Genomic DNA, 18,410 nt, shown 5'->3' on the forward strand with positions numbered 1-18,410 from the left:
GCTGGAGGGTGAGTTTGTCGCGGAAAGGGAGGAACTTGAAGCGGAGTACCAGAAGCAAGTTGATGAGACCTACTTCTTTGGCTATCGCTGCTGTATGAAGAAGCATGGAATCAAACGGGATGTCCCTTCAATTCCTCCGGGTGAAGAGGAGAAGCTGCGCCGCAAACCTGCCCAATGAGGGTCTTTTCTTTTTGTAAAGAATTTTTACTGCTATCTTCTCTTTGTATTTTTGTAGTCCGGAGACTTTTTTGTATGTGATTTGCTCCACAGGTATCAATGAAATATACTTCTTCATTTTGCCTCATCCTTTATTGGTAGTACTGCTTTAGATTAGATACATTCCATGGTCGCTGCAACGGGGTTCCATCTAGCTCTTGTAGATGATAGGCTCCACTTTCACTTGCTTTAGACACTATGTAGGGGCCTTCCCAGTTGGCTTGGAATTTTCCTGATCTTAAGTCAGCAGTATTTTCAAAAACTTTTCTAAGGACCAGCGTACCATTTTTGAAGCTTCTGGGCCTTACTTTGCGATTGTAGTGAGCTGATGCCCTTTGTTGGTAATCTGCCATCCGGATGGCTGCAGTTTCTCTTACTTCATCCGCCCAGTCTAAGTTTCTTCCTAACTCTGTATCTGCATCATTCTCCCTTCCTACCTCGGTCCGGATAGTGGGTAAGCCTATTTCAGTAGGAATGATTGCGTCCATACCGTATGCGAGGGCGAAGGGAGTGTTTCCTGTTGGTCGTCCGGGTGTGGTTCGATAAGCCCACAGGACGCCGGGTAGCTCCTCCACCCACTTTCCTTTGGCTTGCTCGAGTCTTTTCTTCAAGGCAGTGATTAGTGTTTTGTTTGTGGCCTCCGCTTGACCATTGCTTTGGGGATATCGTGGCGTAGAGTATGAGTTCCGGATGTTTAGTTCTGAACAAAAATTCCGGAATGCGATACTATCAAACTGTGGGCCATTGTCTGCTATGATGGTCTGGGGGATTCCAAAGCGGCAGATGATGTTTTTCCATACGAATCTGGTAACATCTTTATCTTTGATGCTGGCATAGGCTTCGGCTTCTACCCATTTAGTGAAGTAATCCGTGGCTACAAGCAGGAATTTTTTCTGGGCGGGTGCGGCTGGTAGAGGTCCTACTATGTCCATGCCCCATTGTGCGAAGGGCCAGGGTCCTGAGATTGTTTTCAATTCTCCTGACGGCATGTGTGGAATGGGGGCATGCCTTTGACACTTGTCACATTTTTTAACATATGCCGCCGCATCCTTTTTCATCGTGGGCCAGTAATAACCTTGTGAATGGGCCCTGTGCGCCAGAAACCGACTTCCGGCATGATTTCCACATACTCCTTCGTGCAATTCAGCTAATACGTACGACACCTCTGAATGATTTAGACATCTGAGGTAGGGACCTGTAAAGGATCGCTTGTACAGATGCTCCTCTATTAGGGTGAAGCGGGCGGCTTGCACCCGGATCTTGTGTGCTTGCTTAGTTTCTTCGGGCAGGGTGCCTGTCCGGAGATACTCGATGATGGCTTTCATCCAGCCTTTGTCGTCTGTTTTGCTTTCCTCAATGGTATGGCAAGTGGAGGTTTCAATGACGGAAGACTTAGCTTGTACATATATAGGCAATAGTATAACTTCTTTGATGGGAAGAGAAGCGGCTATGCCTGCTAGGGCGTCGGCACGCGAGTTTTCAGTCCGCCTGATTTTCTCAACCGTCCATTCAGCGAATCGCTGCAAGGTGTCCCTTACTTTGTTTAAGTATTGCGCCATGTGTGCATCCTTGGCTTCATATTCTTTCTGAACATGTCTTACCACAAGTTGGGAATCACTATAAATTCGGAGTTTTGAGATGGATAGAGCCAGAGCGAGGTCCAATCCGGCTAAAATGGCTTCATATTCTGCTTCATTGTTAGAGGCGGGGAATCCCAGCCGGATGGCTTGCTCCAAATATTCTCCGGTTGGGGATTGCAACAGGAGTCCTACCCCGGATCCGGACGACCGGGAGGCCCCATCAACCCGCAAAGTCCACCATTGTTTTTCGCTTGGCTCCTCGTGTTGGATGGGCCTTCGGGAGTATTCCAGCACGAAGTCAGCCATCACTTGGCCTTTTATGGACAATCTGGGTTGGAACTCGATTCCAAATTCGCTCAATTCTATGGCCCACTGAAGCATTCTGCCGGTTAAATCTGGCTTGTGCAAAATGTTGCGAAGGGGTTGGTCAGTTAGCACGACCAGCGGGTGGGCTTGAAAATAGGGGCGGAGTTTCTGGGCGGCACTCCGAAGAGCTAAGGCCGTTAGCTCTATCTTTGAATATCTGGTTTCTGCGTCTGCTAACGCTCTGCTGATGTAGTAGATGGGTTTCTGCTCTTTGGGCGATGGGCAGCGGAATAAGACAGCGCTAATTGCCCACTCTGAGACAGCCAGGTACATATACAATTTTTCTCTGGGGAGAGGGCTGCTTAGGATGGGTGGTTGCATGAGGCACCGCTTAATTTTTTCGAAAGCGTTTTGACAGTTGTCTGTCCATCCGCTTGCTCCTGCTTTGCGGATTGCCAAGAAGAAGGGTTGCAGCTCATCAGTGAAACGGGCTATAAAACGCCCTAGGGCGACAAGCTTGCCCGTGAGGCGCTGTAATTCCTTCTTGTTCCTGGGGGTGGTGTTTCTATGACTGCCTTTACTTGATCTGGGCTAACCTCTATCCCCCTTTGACTGACCATAAATCCCAGGAATTTTCCAGCACTTACCCCAAAGGCGCATTTAGAAGGATTTAGCTTCATGTCAAATTTTCTCAGGAGGTGAAAAACTTCTTGCAAGTGGAGGACATGCTCCTCTCGGGTTTTGCTTTTGACCACGATATCATCAATATATACCTCTACTGTGCGGCCGATTAGAGGTTTGAATATTTTTGTCATCAGTCTTTGATAAGTAGCGCCAGCATTTTTGAGACCAAATGGCATGACTTTGTAACAATAAAGTCCGTGTGGCGTTATGAAGGCCGTCTTCTCTTGATCATCCGGGGCCATGGGGATTTGGTGATATCCGGAGAAAGCGTCCAGGAAGGAGAGCATCCCTTGCCCAGCAGTGGAATCCACAATTTGATCTATTCGTGGCAAGGGGAAATTGTCTTTCGGACACGCGTTATTGAGGTTGGTGTAGTCAACGTAGACCCGCCATTTGCCTTCTTTTTTGGGTACCACTACTACATTTGCCAACCAGTCCGGATAATCTACTTCTTTGATGAATCCGGCTTCCAGTAGTTTGTTGATCTCATTCCGGATGATTTTTTGTCTGTCCGGGTGGAAACGTCTAACCCTCTGCCGGATGGGTTTCGCTGTTGGTAAAACATTAAGTTTATGAGAGACTATTGATGGATGAACCCCCTTCATATCAGAGTGCGCCCATGCGAAAATGTCACGGTTCTGTCGGAGGGCGTCTTGGATATTCTGGGTTTCTTCAGATGTCAAGAGGGAGCTGATATGAGTGAGGTGAGCATTCTCTTCCGAAATTTGGATTGTTTGCAAGGGGTCTGCTGCCGGGGGATCTCTATCCGCCGGACACAGTGACTGCTATTGGTCAAGTGCGTGCGCGGACTCAGGGAGAGGTTCATTCTCCTGGTCCCTAGTTCCCTTGCTATTTGGTAGCATTGGCGAGCAGCTAGCTGGCTGGCGTACAGGTTGATTTGCCCATCGTCAGTAAGGAAGTTTACCATCTGATGATATGTGGAGGGGATGACCTTCATGCAGTGCAGCCATGTGCGCCCCAGGATAACATTGAAGGGTGACAAATCTTGTACCATTGAAAATTGAACGTTGAGAGTGACTGGGCCAGCTTGAACTGGTAGCACAATGTCTCCCAAGGAAATAGTCGATGCCCCGTTGAATCCGGACAGGATTCTTCCAGGGTTTTCGAGACCGACTAAATTGTGTCCCATGCGGCTTATGACCGATGCTTGTACCAGATCAGCTGAGCTGCCTGGGTCAACTAAGATGCGTCTTACATCGAATTTGTCTATCCCCAAGGATAGAATGAGGGCGTCACGGTGCAGACGTAATATCCGTGTAAGGTCTACTGGTGGAAAAATGATTGTCCCGTCTATTGGGCGAGGGCTTTCTCCGGCTACCCCAGGCCGGATGGAGTTGACACGCTCACGCACCATTGCTTCTCGTAACAATTTTTGCCTCTTTCGTTTGGAGTTTATTTCTTCATCCGACGGACCTCCATTGATGTAGTTTATGACGGCTTTGGGGGCAACTGGAACCGCGGGGGCTCCAGGGTCATGGCTCCGGGAGGTGTTCCTATCTCTGGCATCTGGGCGGAGGTATTGCCTTAAATGTCCCGCCTTTATGAGCCTTTCCACCAAATATTGGAGGCTTCTGCACGTCTCCGTTGTGTGGCCATGTTCCTTGTGGTAGGCGCATTTTTTGTTATGATCTCTTCTGGATGGGTTCGACCCGAGGGGTCTGGGCCACCTGAAATCGGACATGCTTTGTATCATAGGGAGAAGCTTCTCATAAGTTATGGAGAGTGGTGTGAGGGGCGGCAGTTCCGGTCGGCTTGACCCTTCTTGCCTTTGATCAGATGGCCTTGGCCTGTCCGGAAGTTTAGCGCCTCCCTCTATATTCCCCTTGGACGGCTGTCCGGCAATCAATACTTGTTGGGTGGCCGCCCGCACGTCATCTTCAAGCATGGAGTATTTGTTCGCACGTCGAAACAAATCGTCCATCGTCATGGGAGGTTTCTTAGCTAGTGATTCAAAAAATGGAGTGCCTGGACAGATGCTTCGCTTGAAGATCTGTAGGACAGCGTCCATGTTGCAAGCTTCTACTTGTAGGACAGCTTGGCCAAATCGTTTCACGAATTCCCTCAAGGATTCATTATCCTTCATTTTTATATTCTGCAAGGTGCTGATATTTTGCTTATGCCGAGCGGAGCATAGGTACTGTCCCACGAAAGCTTCTGAAAGGTCTCTAAAATTATCCACCGAGTTAGGAGGTAGGCGATGGAACCATGAGAGAGCCTGTCCTTGTAGACTGGCAGGGAATACTTTGCACAGCAGCGGATCGTTGCCTATATCGAGGGTCATGAGCTGTCGATAATGCATAATATGGTCGAAGGGGTCACTGCACCCATCGTATGTGGAGAACTTTGGTACGAGGAATCCCCTTGGGGGCTCGTAATGAATGATATGAGAGCAGAAAGGCGTGGAGAGCATGTCATCCAGCCTTTTGCTAATGGAGCCGATAGGTGGCTCGTTCGGGGGATTTTTCCCAAGGGATCGTACCGCTTGGTGCGGTGGGACGTTCTGCACCATGGGGGTGACCAAGGGGTCACGGTGCGAGAGAACGTTCTGTGGTGTGGGGGTGACCGTAGGGCTATGGTGCACTCCCCTTGTAGTGGTTGCTGGTGGCTTAGGCCTGCCAGGCTGCTGAGGTCCTAGTCTCGCACGCATGGCGCCCGATAACTGGGATCTTCTGTCACGCTGTCTCTTTGACGAGAAATGAGTGGAATCTGAGCTCTCTTCACGGGGAGCTCGAGGCATGGGTGTGTGTGGCTCCTGCGGCCTAGCGTTGCGTGTTTCAGGGATTGCCTCCGCTGTTCCGGGGTAGATCGACTCCAGCTGAGGCCTTGAGTTGGCTACCTGGCCCCTAGAGTACTGACGACGGGGTGGCCCCGTCGATGATGCCTGAATTCGCAATATTGCATTTTCCTCTCTTAACCTTGTCGTCTCCTGGAGGAGAGTTTGCAGTTGTCGCTCGCTTGCTAACTGCCTTCTTTCGATGGCTTGGCGCCATTCAAAATTGTCTTCCTCTCCTCTACCAGATGAACAGCTTTGGGAAGGCGTGGCCATCTTTGCTAGTCACTGAATCAGCGAAAAAGATTCCCACAGACGGCGCCAATGTTGAGGCCTCGTATTCCCAATGATCCACGTAGTTGTCAAATGGATGGACGTACGATCTCAACTGTGATTCCTGATTCAGCTGCCCCTGCAAAAGGCGTCCGGACAGGGTGTCCGGACACACCCTCCAATGGTTTTGTCAACCATGGAAAGAGAGATATAAGCAATGGGCACAGTTGGCCTTTTACTAGGTAATGAAAAGCTTACCTTCTTCTTTGCGCGAAGGTTTGTATATATAGTTCTTTGGAAATTCTCTCTCCTCCATAAATGATGGAAGGCTTTTTGGTTTACCATGATGCCACTAGGTGGTGGCAGGGACATTCTCATCCTACGAACAGCTGTCAGAGATCGCGGGAAGTGACTTGCTGTCACTTCTGTCTTTTCACTCTGCAGGTATTGGAATATGATTTGTGACAGGATGTCAGAATGACGTGGTGAGGCATGCTTGGCTTGGCCAGAGGTCCGGATGAACATATCCGGGTAGAATATGAAAGGTCGCCGGATGAGTAATGGCGGTGTTCCGGATAGGATGTTTTGCGAGTGCCGTGTGCTCTTTATTTCAGGGGTCCGGATAGGAAAGCGCGCCACGTGTACTTTTGGGAAAATCCGGATATCGAAGGATCACGTGCCACGTATCGTCAGGGGACGCGTGCCACGTGTCATCAGGGATGGGTCCCTACAATTAGGGTGTTGTTTGTTTGTTAGAAAAAGAATGTTTTACAGCTGTCAAAAGTGTGTATATATATATATATATATATATATATATATATATATATATGGAAAATTCTATGGTGCCGAGGGAGGAAAGATCAGAGTACTGAATTGAGACAGAAAAGTATGAAGTAGTTCTGGAAATTTCTTTCTTTCTTTGCATCACTTATCAGTTGGGAGACTGGTGGATGCATCTCCGTTGCAGCGAAGTAAATCTGTTTTTTTGTTTTTTTGGGCAGATACAGACAAGAGAAGCATTTTAGGGTGACTCAGTCAGGAGCTGCTGGCCAAGCAAATAAGATTAGATATACAAGGAGGTGTAGAAAGCTCGAGTCTGGAAAGCTTTGAAACTGTCCCAAAACTTTAGCCTTTTTTAAGAGCAAAAACATTAATTTGATGTAGCTTGAATGAATTCCGCTAATAATAAAGAGAGTAATAAAGAAGAGAGGCAGGACCCTGGAAGAGATTTACCACATTTTATCATTGTTAATCTGAAAAAAAAATTGGATTACGCTGGTATAAACTTATCCAAAAAATATAAAAGCGCGCACCAAAATAAAAGCAGTAGCTGTGCTAATGTGGAGTAATTTGGCTTTTGCTAAAGTGCTGTATAAGTTTAGAACTGTCCAAAAGAGTCTAATGTCTTGTTCCTTTTGGTAGAGAATAGTCGAATGCTAAAGAACACATTACTGCAATTGTTCATCACTGATGTCATTTTCTGAACTTGCAGTGCAGGAGTAAAAGTTGGGTTGCCAACAGAGCCGTGCCCAACCTCCCCTGGCCTATTGACTGGAGGGAGCGTAGAGGAAGGGAGATGGAAATTCAAAAGCTTACAACCATCCTAAGAAGGATTCCTCAGGTACATAATACATTATGAGGATTGAGCACACTGCATCCCTTTTATTAGCTTCCTGCATTTCTGGGGCATGATTCTCACATTCTTCTGAATATAAAGAACAGAAGCATTAATATTCGTGTAATTTGAATGAATTAATCAACAAGAGAAGCAGGGGTAGAGTTTCTAATGGGGTAGATATTTATTAGTCCAATTTCTCCTAAAACTGAAATTTATTTGACACAAGCTAATCTGCCAACTTATCAAGGCTAATATACTAGTCCCTTGAGCTCATTAGAAACAACGACATCTTAAGCAATTCACAAACTAAATCACTGATTCCACTCCGACAACAGTGTGTGAAAGCTGAACAAACATGAACTCATAACCTTGCCTCAAAGACAATGAAATTATCTGCCATCGTCAATCCTCAACTGGGAGAAAACTTCGCTTTCTGTTGTCTCTGAACTGCCGTCCCTCCTTTGGGGCCCATGGATGTCTGAAATTGATAAGCTATATGAAGGATAACGCTGAATGGTAGGCAATGGAAATGTGGAAGCAGCATCGTTTGTGCTGTCCTCTAATGGCTCCCTCTGCATTGCAGTTTGTTGAAGTTGAAAAGCATACTCCAAGTCCCACATCACATCACCCATAGTAGGCCTATCCGTGCCATCTTCCTTCAAACATTTCTCTGCTGTTTCACCAAATTTTCTTAGTGAGTTGAGATTGACTTTACCCACGAGCAAAGGATCAATAACCTGTTCAAGTAATCCTTTCTTCTGCCAAACCATCACCCATTCAGCTAGGTTCATTTGCTGCGTTGGAAGTGAGGGATTGATAGCTGGTCTGGCACATAGCACTTCCAGAAGAACGACACCAAAAGAGTAAACATCGGACTTGTCTGTCAACTGTTGGGTCCTGAAGTACTCTGGATCGAGATATCCAAAGGTGCCTTTTACAGCTGTGCTGACATGGGTTTGATGAGGAAGACCTGATCTTGATAATCCAAAATCAGCAACTTTAGCAACAAAGTTGTCATCAAGCAAGATGTTTGTGGACTTAATATCACGGTGAATGATTCCCCCTTCTGAACTTGTATGGAGGTAGTGAAGTCCCCTTGCTGCACCAATGCAAATTTCCAGCCTTTGCTTCCAAGATAAACACGGCAAATCTGAATCATAAAGATGACTTCTCAGAGTCCCCTTCTGCATAAATTCATAAACCAGGATCATTTCATTCCTTTCGTCACAATATCCAATCAAGGAAACCAGGTGGCGATGGCGAATTTTGGATAACACCAATATCTCAGTCTGGAATTCAGGCAGGCCTTGGCCATGTCCTGGCTGACTTCTCTTCACTGCCACTTTCATGCCATTCCTGAGAGTTCCTTGGTAGACTTTGCCAAATCCACCCTTTCCAACCAGCAACTTGCTGCTGAAGTTGTTTGTTGCAGATTGAATTTCAGCCAAAGGCATTTTTAATCCCAGATTTAAATAAGGAACAGGGGAGCCATGGATGGTTGCCTCATACACCCTGCTGTGGGAACTCAATCCCCCATCAACAGTAACTGGCAACCAGTGTGAAGCTTCAGCAGGCTTTTCCTTCCTGCATTTTGATCTCAACAAGAGCACAACTATCACAATGCAGACGAGAGCCAAACCTCCGACAACTAAACCAACTAGGAGAGGAGTAGTTTTCTTCTTAAACTCATTTTCCATAGAAACCCAACCCAATTCCTCCATGATTTCCATAATCTCCAGGCCATTGAGGAAGGCATTTTTAATTGGAGAATCAATCTGAGGCCCTACACTGACATTGAGAAATCCAGAATCATCTGAAACAACTACAAAATCAAGGAAAAACGGAGCTCCCAAGGAGATATTGTCTATTTTCAGACTGAAGAAGCCATAAATATAGAGATCGAGCAATAAATACATCGATGAACTAATAAAGTCGCAGAAGTGAACCCGAAGAAGGTGCTTAGCATTCTTGGACACATTAAAACCCCAACTGATGTTGAAGAATTGCAACGGATCACTGCCATTTTTATTCATTTCTTTAGCACTCATATAAACAAGAGGTGGGGCAATATAACGAGTACTGTCGTTATAACCACTCAAGGTTCGCTGGTAGCTAGTCTCTTTAGAGGCAGATCGATTTCTTGCAGCGCTCTTATTAAAAAGATAAGGGTCATCTGGAACCCATTTTCTCCATAGAGTATCAGAATCGGGTTCGATATCACTGCCCCCAACATTGATCCTGTGAACTTTTTGCAGAACTCGAGAGGATATACCCTTGTAGCTACTATTGTTACTTCCTGCTGGAGTAACTAGTAGAGCAGAATCAGGGATGAAGCCATCAGGAGCAATAAAGACTTCTATAGCATTTACAAATGCGAAGGACGACTGTTGAGACGGTTCAAATTTCACTATGAATTTGCTGATATTAATGGTGAGTAAGAATTCCTTTATGAGAGGAAGATTGCTGGTGTTTTGCACAGTGAAATTATGAAGCAACACGGGTAACCCAGAAACCGAAACATCGAAAAGAGCAGTGAAGAGATCGGTTGGGGAGGAAAAGGGGAAGAAATGGAGGCGTACCAAGTAAATGCCGATTTGGTCGATCTCAAACTCATATGAGGATGGGCTTCTGAAAAGTCTCGCTGTTCGATAGAGTTGAGATGTAGCCGGAGAAGGGCTGCTGTCTTCAACAGCCTCTTGCTTGGGAGATAAGGTGAAGGAGTCAGAACTCTCGTCCCCGACGAAGGTCCTCGTGGTATCGCTGATAGTGGAGCTTGACCCACAGTTGATGAAGTACTTACTTGGAAGAGTGTAATCCGAAGAAAGACATTGAAGGGATAAGAGAAGCAGGAGGAGAAGATGTAACAGCGGAACAAAGATTTCATGTCCGTGAAACTTCTCCATGATCAGGCTGAGGAAGTATCCGATTTCTGCTTATTTTTCAGTTTGAATCTAATTCTCACCATTCATTATCCAGCCAGAGGAGGAGGACAAGTCATTGACTTTGGCGTTGAAACATCTGGCCTTGCATTTAATATTGGGGCTTTAATAACGGGTGGTTGGATTCAAAGGGATGCCTTCGGCGCCTTTAACTGCATGGGGCAACAAAGTCACGTGAAACCGACTTCAAGAAACTCCTCGATAGGTACTGTGGGTTTAGGATAAGCTTTGAAACTGTCCCAAAACTTTGGCCTTTTTTAAGAGCAAAAACATTAATTTGATGTAGCTTGAATGAATTCCGCTGATAATAAACAGAGTAATAAACAAGAGAAGCAGGACCATGGAAGAGATTTACCACATTTTATCATCGTTAATCTGAAAAAAAAGGATTAAGCTGGTATAAACTTTTCCAAAGAGTATAAAAGTAGTTTAAAACTTTCAAATTTTGAGATAGAGAAAACTTGCAAAACTGAGAATATGAAGCGTATCCAAATAAAAGCAGTAATTGTGCTAATGTGGAGTAATTTGGGTTTGCTAAAAACAACTATGACAATTCATGAAAGTGTTGTATAAGTTTAGAACTGTCCAAAAGAGTGTGCTGTCTTGTTCGTTTTGGTAGAGAATAGTTGAATGCTAAAGAACACATTACTGCAATTATTCATCACTGATGTCATTTTCTGGACTTGCAGTGCAGGAGTAAAAGTTGGGTTGCCAACAGAGCCGTGCCCAACCTCCACTGGCCTATTGACTGGAGGGAGCGTAGAGGAAGGGAGATGGAAATCAAAAGCTTACAACCATCCTAAGAAGGATTCCTCAAGCACATAATACATTATGAGGATTGAGCACACTGCATCATTTTTATTAGCTTCCTGCATTTACGGGGCATGATTTTCACATTCTTCTGAATATAGAGAACAGAAGCATTGATACTCATGTAATTTAAATGAATTAATCAACAAGAGAAGCAGGGGTAGAGTTTCTAATGGGGTAGAGATTTATTAGTCCAATTTCTCATAAACTGAAATTTGTTTGACACACAAGCCAATCTGCCAACTTATCAAGGCTAATATACTAGTCCCTTGAGCCCATTAGAAACAACACATCTTAAGCAGTTGATAAACTTTATCACTGATTCTACACCTAAAACAGTGTGTGGAAGCTGAACAAACGTGAACTCATAACCTTGCCTCAAGGACACTGAAGTTATCTGCCATGGGCAATCCTCAACTGGGAGAAAACTTCACTTTCTGTTGTCTCTGAACTGCCGTCCCTCCTTTCGGGCCCATGGATGTTTGAAATTGATAAGCTATATGAAGGATAGCGCTGAATGGTAGGCAATGGAAACGTGGAAGCAGCATCGTTTGTGCTGTCCTCTAATGGCTCCCTCTGCATTGCAGTTTGTTGAAGCTGAAAAGCATACTCCAAGTCCCACACCACATCACCCATAGTAGGCCTATCAGCACCTTCTTCCTGCAAGCATTTCTCTGCCGTTTCACCAAATTTTCTTAGTGAGTTGAGATTGACTTTACCCACGAGCAAAGGATCAATAACCTGTTCAAGTAATCCTTTCTTCTGCCAAACCATCACCCATTCAGCTAGATTCACTTGCTCCGTTGGAAGTGAGGGATTGATAACTGGTCTGGCACATAGCACTTCCAGAAGAACCACACCAAAAGAGTAAACATCCGATTTGTCTGTCAACTGTTGGGTCCTGAAGTACTCTGGATCAAGATATCCAAAGGTGCCTTTTACAGCTGTGCTGACATGGGTTTGATGAGGAAGACCTGATCTTGATAGTCCAAAATCAGCAACTTTAGCAACAAAGTTGTCGTCAAGCAAGATGTTTGTGGACTTAATATCACGGTGAATGATTCCCCCTTCTGAACCTGTGTGGAGGTAGTGAAGTCCCCTTGCTGCACCAATGCAAATTTCCAGCCTTTGCTTCCAAGACAAACAAGGCAAATCTGAATCATAAAGATGACTTCTCAGAGTGCCCTTCTGCATAAATTCATAAACCAGAATCATTTCATTCCTTTCGTCACAATACCCAACCAGGGAAACCAGATGGCGATGGTGAATTTTGGATAACACCAATATCTCAGTCTGGAATTCAGGCAGGCCTTGGCCATGTCCTGGCTGACTTCTCTTCACTGCCACTTTCATGCCATTCCTGAGAGTTCCTTGGTAGACTTTGCCAAATCCACCCTTGCCTACCAGCAGCTTGTTGCTGAAGTTTTTTGTTGCTGACTGAACTTCCGCAAAAGGTATCTTTAATCCCAGATTTAAATATGGAACAGGGGAGCTATGATTGGTTGCCTCATGTAGCTTGCCGTGGGAACTCAGTCCCCTATCAACAGTAATTGGCAACCAATCCGTAGCTTGAGCAGGCTTTCCCTTCCTGCATTTTGATTGCAACAAGAACACAACTACCACAAGGCAGACAAGAGCCAAACCTCCAACAACTGAACCAACTAGGAGAGGAATATATTTCTTCTTAGATTCATTTTCGATAGAAACCCAACCCAATTCCTGCATGATTTCCATAATCTCCAGGCCATTGAGAAAGGAATTGTTTACTGGAGAATCCCTATGAGGTCCTATACTGATATTAAGAAGTCCGGAATTATCTGAAACAACTACAAAATCAAGGTAAAAAGGGGCTGCCAAGGTGATAATCTTTATGTTCCGACTGAAGATGCTATTGATATAGAGATTGATCCATGGACTTAGTGATAGCGAGGCACTTGTGATGTCGCAGAAGTGAACCCGAAGAAGGTGTGTAGCATTCTTAGTCACATTAAAACCCCAACTGATGTTGAAGGATTGCAACTGGTCTCCCTCATTTGTATTCATTTCTTTGGCGGTCAAATAAACATTCTCCGGGGCAATATATCTATCACTGTTATTATATTCACTCTGGCCTTCCTGGTACTCAATCGGCTGATCATAAGATTTATTTCTTGCAGTGCTCCTATTGAAAAGAAAAGTGTCATCTGGAACCCAGTTTCTCCATAGAGTATCTGAGCCGGGTTCGATTTCACTTCCCCCAACATTGACCCTGTGAATTTTTTGGAGAACCCGAGATAACAGACCCTTGTAACTACTATTTTTACTTCCTTTTCGGGTAACTAGTAGAGCAGAATCAGGGATAAAGCTATCAGGAGCAATGAAGACTTCTATTGCATTTACAAATGCGAAGGACGACTCTTGAGAAGGTTCAAATTTCACAGTGAATTTGCTGATATTAATTGTGAGTAAGAATTCCTTTATCAGAGGAAGGTTACTGGTGTTTTGCACAGAGAAATTCTGAAGCAACCCGGGTAGCCCAGAAACCGAAACATCGAAAAGAGCAGTCGAGAGATCAGTTGGGGAAGAAAAGGGGAAGAAATGGAGGCGTACCAAATAAGTGCCATTTTGGTCGATGTGAAATACATATGAAGACGACCCTTTGAAAATCCTAGCTGTTTGATAGAGTTGAGATGTAGTCGGAGAAGGGCTGCTGTCTACAACAGGGTCGTCCCGCTTCGGAGATAAGGTGAAAGAGGAGTCAGAACTCACGTCCCCAACGAAGGTCCTGCCAGTATGGTTGGTATTGTTCTGTGACCCACAGTTGATGAAGTACTTACTTGGAGGAGTGTAAGATAAAGAAAGAGATTGAAGGGATAATAGTTGGAGGGGGAGAAGAAGATGTAGCAGGCGGACAATGACTCCATGGCTCTGAAACTTGTCCATGTCTGAACCTGAGGAATAGCTCTAGTTTTGGATGTTTTCAAGTGGTGGCAAATGCCTCTTCATACATTAGCTCTCAGTGGTCTCAATGCACCATGCTGTTGACTTGGAGTTGGAATACTTAGTGGGTGGTTTGAGTGGGCACTCCATCTTCTATGAGCAGCACATGGTGCATTCTTACATTATTGCTCCTTACAGTGGCCATTACAAGCATTTTGGGAGCCAGGAACTAAATTGTCCAAAGAAAACACTTATTTTGTTTCACTAGGATGTAAAAACCTTTGAAAAATGAATCCAAGGTTTTCTGGAGATCAGACCAACAAATGCTCTTTCCAAAAATCCAATAAAAGAGAAAAAAGAAAAAGAAAAAAAAAGGCTTTGTGCCCTCGTGTTAGCTCCTCCAAGCCTTGCCCTTACCTTAAGCGTGTCCCTTCGGTGTGTTTCCAAGTCATTTCCATTCATATAGGATGAAACATCACATATCCTTGGAAGGCCCCATAATTTCCCGAAATTCATCACTAAGTCTAGAAAAATATTTTCCGCATTTAGAGTGTCTCTTCAAAAGGGAAAATCCAAAACCATCAGAAATTCCCAAACATTTTTTAGTCGAGCCAGCCACACACAAGGCCCCATCTGCCATGTCGCATGTTGTGCTACATGCCATGCTATGTGTCATGATGCTATGCCATGCCTACGCCATATGTCGTGGTAGGACATATTATGCTTTTGAAGCTAACTGATGTTCTCTACCCCCACCAAATCTCTCATAGTGGGGAGAAGGCATGCTTGCTTTTATGCCTGCCGCCACAAGAGGGCAAGGTGCCAATACACGTGCCTATGCTTGGTATTAAGAGTAGTGGAAGTTGTTAACGGGTTCCAAAAATGTAATTCAGGTATGAAAAACGTAATCATGATACTAATGATGAGGGTATAAAAATATGATAGTGGTAAAAAAAAAAAAAAACAAGGATGGTATAAAAAATATAATTGAAGCTATAATATAATGATCAAGGTATGTCAAATAATTCATGTATGAAAATGTAAATACGATGAAAGAAAAATTAGATTAGGGGTATGAAAATATGAAAAAGTATAAAAAAATGTCACTAAAGATATAAATCATATGACTAATACGAAACCAAAGTTTGATTAATTTCAATTTTAATAATAACAAAATAAGACTAAAAATTAATGATTTATAATAAGATGTTTAGATAAGATGATTTTTAAAGTGATAATCATAAAATAAATCAAATAAAAAAAATTAAGAAAAAAGAGAAGACTTAAAAGAGTAGATCAATGAAGATTTACTTTTTAGAATCTTTTTGTAAGGTTGTTGGTATATTATGATTATGCATTTTATTTTTACTTAAACATTTAAAATATTTAAATGCCTAAATTAGTTTTATTCTTTTATAAATTGGGTGACAAATCTTTTAAATGAAAACCACATTTGTTTAGTGCTATTCATAGTTAAAAAAGTTTTCAAAATGACAAGTAGTTCATATAATTGGATTTCCCTAAGGATTTTGTACTAAAGATGCAAAACTTGTAGAATTCATTTATGCATTTATTAATGATTTTTATAAAAATGAGATTGATTATTTGAAGGATAAAAACTCATGTTTTGACATGTATTTCATCACTAAAAAGGTTTTTTTTTTTTTTTTTTTTTTTAATCTTAAGTTTTCATATTGAAACAAATTGAGTCAGGTAAAAACTCATGTTTTAACATATATTTCATCCTTATAAATGTTTGTTTAATCTTAAATTTTTATATTGAAATAATTCGAGTCATTAAAGGTTATTTGTATGTTAATTTTATGTATTTTATTCAATATGTTAATATTTACTCAATTGGTTATTGTTCAACTAGTTCAATAGGTTATGTTTACTCAATCAGTTCGCTCAACCAGTCAAGAATTGGTCAGATCGATGATTAATTGATCGAGCTTTTGTGACTTAACGATCAATTTATCTACCTTCTACTACCCAATGATTGGTAACTAGTTCATTAGATTGGTTAATCGGTCGACCCCAAACTATGCCTAACGACTAATTTGAGCTTTGTACTTCTATTTAAATGTTTCGAACTTATCATTTTACATATGGGAGAGTTCCAAATCTTTATTGAATTTTATTTGAGCCTTAAAAGAATAATTTTTTAGTGCACTTTGTTTTCAAATTTGCATATCTTTTTAGTGCACTTTAATCCTAGTTTCTTTGCCTTCCATTTGAACAAATATTGTAAATTAGGAATTTTTCTTCATTTCTATATCTTATGAGACTCAATTACACCAAATTACTATAAGATCTTAAGTTTGCATTTCTCTTTTCTCTACTCTATTTATATGTAATTTCTTTTTATATTGATTTTCATTATATTATTGCTTATATTGTCTCTTACATTCTCTAAGTTTAAATTAATAAAAATGATTATCGCCCTGTTCATCTCCCTTCTAAGGTAATTACTTAGGTTGGTATAACTAAAATCCTAACAACTAAGATAAGAAAATGTTACAAATATATGAAGAATATAATTAAACTATAGAAATGTGAATAAGAGGATAAAAAATATGACTTTATAACAAGGAATATGACTAGAGTTTGAAAAATATAATTAAGGTATAAAAAATGTGATTAAGATATACAAAATAAACCTCGTATACAAAAATATATGATTAAAATATGTAAAATAAAACTAATGTATAGAAAAACATCATTACACTAAAAATAAATGAGATAAAAAATATGAGCAAAATATAAAAAATATTATTAGGACATGAAAAAATATAACTAAGATAGATAACACTTAAGTTGTACATAGTGATTTATTCAATTTTATATTTAATATATAATATATATTATATTTATAATTATTTTTAATAAAAATTATTATGTCAATTAATTAATTTAATATGATAAAAAAGGTACTAAAAAGGTAGTGGGTTCTTAATAGCCTATTTAAAATACAAAAAAAATATAGCAAAACATGAAAAAATTGATTACGAGCAAGGATGATAATGTAATCTAAGGTTCAAAAATATCATACCAACGTACCAAAATGTTAGTACTCAACTATTAGGGTGCCCAACAATGGAAAAGCAGCTTTTCTCTGCTTCTGTTTCTCCTCAGTACGACATCGTTTCCACATCTGCGATTCTCACTGTCAGGAAAAAGGAACTGCAAGATAACAGAAGATGAGGAAGGATAGTTATACATGTATTCATGGCAGCCAAGATATTCCATGGAAATGGTTGAGTTAGTTGATTCTGCTATAATGATATTTCCTTTACTCAAAGAGATGAGCCAAAGACTCACTAGTTTGAAGTCACTGAGTTGACCCTATGCTACCAACGGACACGCCATAAACTGACTTGATAGAGGAGGAGAGGAAACAAACAAAGGCTTGTGAGAGTGAAAGTGTGAAAGTGATCCATGGAAACTGGGGCTCGTTTCTATTATTTCAGACCATCTGAGGACTGAGGATGAAATAAAGAAAGCCAATTAATAACTCTTATTTCAAAAGAGAGAGAGAATATGATTTTTTTTTATTTTTTTTTACTTTATGTATACTTTAGTCATATGGGCAAAAGTTGTTGTTGCAAAAGATCAAGTGATAGTGGACAATAATTGTGCATTGCTAGAGCTGAGTCAGCTGACTAGCATTATTGAGAGAAAGCTGAACGTGAGGACTGGGAGAAGTCTTCTCTTTTTTGCTTTTCTTCTTTGGAATTAATATAAAGAAAGATTCTTTGTTCTTATCTTTGATTTTGGTGTTGAATAGATCCACTTCAAGTAAATACAGCTAACTGCTAAGGGTGTCCCATTCATTGACAATTCTTCCAGCCGAGCATCGCCGTGTATAAAGGATTAGCCAAATATGCAAAATTTTGAAAATGAAAAAGGACTCGGCCCCAGCAAATTCTCTCTCACAGAGCAGGAAAATGAGATAATTTGAAATTGTTTCATATATATCTTGATGTTGTAGTATGCAACTCATATTTGAATGAAAGACATATGGAGAAAAAAAGGCAAATGCCGGAGCGAAGCAGAGCGATGACATTTGCCTTCGCTCAGGCATTTGCCATTCAGACCTGTATTTCTATTGTTGTGGGCGCATGATAGGTTGGGGGTGACCCTGTACGATTCAAGGGTATTTTTGAAAATTTATTCCAAATGTTAGTATAAATATCATTTTATGTAACCCTAATTTAATGTATATAAAGGTGTTTGATAAACATGGTAAATGACTGAAATCCTCCTTACCGGAT

The 18,410-nt window shown here is 41.9% G+C and overlaps 3 protein-coding genes across 4 annotated transcripts; all 3 read right to left on the bottom strand.

Annotated features, from left to right (window-relative positions):
* Window positions 1–308: 308 nt before the first annotated feature.
* On the bottom strand, window positions 309–3,391 carry LOC117918332. The gene is given in 2 exon segments (XM_034834897.1): window positions 309–2,653; window positions 2,656–3,391. Coding segments are annotated over 2 exon segments (3,081 nt in total).
* Window positions 3,392–7,287: 3,896 nt separating this feature from the next.
* On the bottom strand, window positions 7,288–17,595 carry LOC117918371 (probable receptor-like protein kinase At5g24010). Of its 2 annotated transcripts, none has more exons than XM_034834967.1 (3): window positions 17,458–17,595; window positions 17,197–17,319; window positions 7,288–10,559 (listed from the first exon to the last, which is right to left on the bottom strand). In XM_034834967.1, the coding sequence occupies exon 3, from the start codon at window positions 10,369–10,371 to the stop codon at window positions 7,858–7,860; it is 2,514 nt and encodes an 837-aa protein (XP_034690858.1). In that variant the 5' UTR covers window positions 10,372–10,559; window positions 17,197–17,319; window positions 17,458–17,595; the 3' UTR covers window positions 7,288–7,857. The 2 variants fall into 2 exon arrangements, with proteins under 2 accessions (XP_034690858.1, XP_034690857.1); XM_034834966.1 differs by having other exon boundaries at window positions 7,288–10,782.
* On the bottom strand, window positions 11,316–15,188 carry LOC117918370 (probable receptor-like protein kinase At5g24010). Its single transcript, XM_034834965.1, has one exon. It carries the CDS (start codon window positions 14,137–14,139, stop codon window positions 11,611–11,613), a length of 2,529 nt encoding a protein of 842 aa, XP_034690856.1. The 5' UTR covers window positions 14,140–15,188; the 3' UTR covers window positions 11,316–11,610.
* Window positions 17,596–18,410: the final 815 nt, after the last annotated feature.

The sequence above is a fragment of the Vitis riparia genome, chromosome 7, assembly GCF_004353265.1.
Source record: "Vitis riparia cultivar Riparia Gloire de Montpellier isolate 1030 chromosome 7, EGFV_Vit.rip_1.0, whole genome shotgun sequence".
In the NCBI taxonomy this organism is placed as follows: Eukaryota; Viridiplantae; Streptophyta; class Magnoliopsida; order Vitales; family Vitaceae; genus Vitis; species Vitis riparia.

What these genes read in the sequence shown, in the direction of transcription:
- LOC117918371 (XM_034834967.1), bottom strand. Translation starts at nt 10,371, where the DNA reads ATGGAGAAGTTTCACGGACATGAAATCTTTGTTCCGCTGTTACATCTT.
- LOC117918370 (XM_034834965.1), bottom strand. Translation starts at nt 14,139, where the DNA reads ATGGACAAGTTTCAGAGCCATGGAGTCATTGTCCGCCTGCTACATCTT.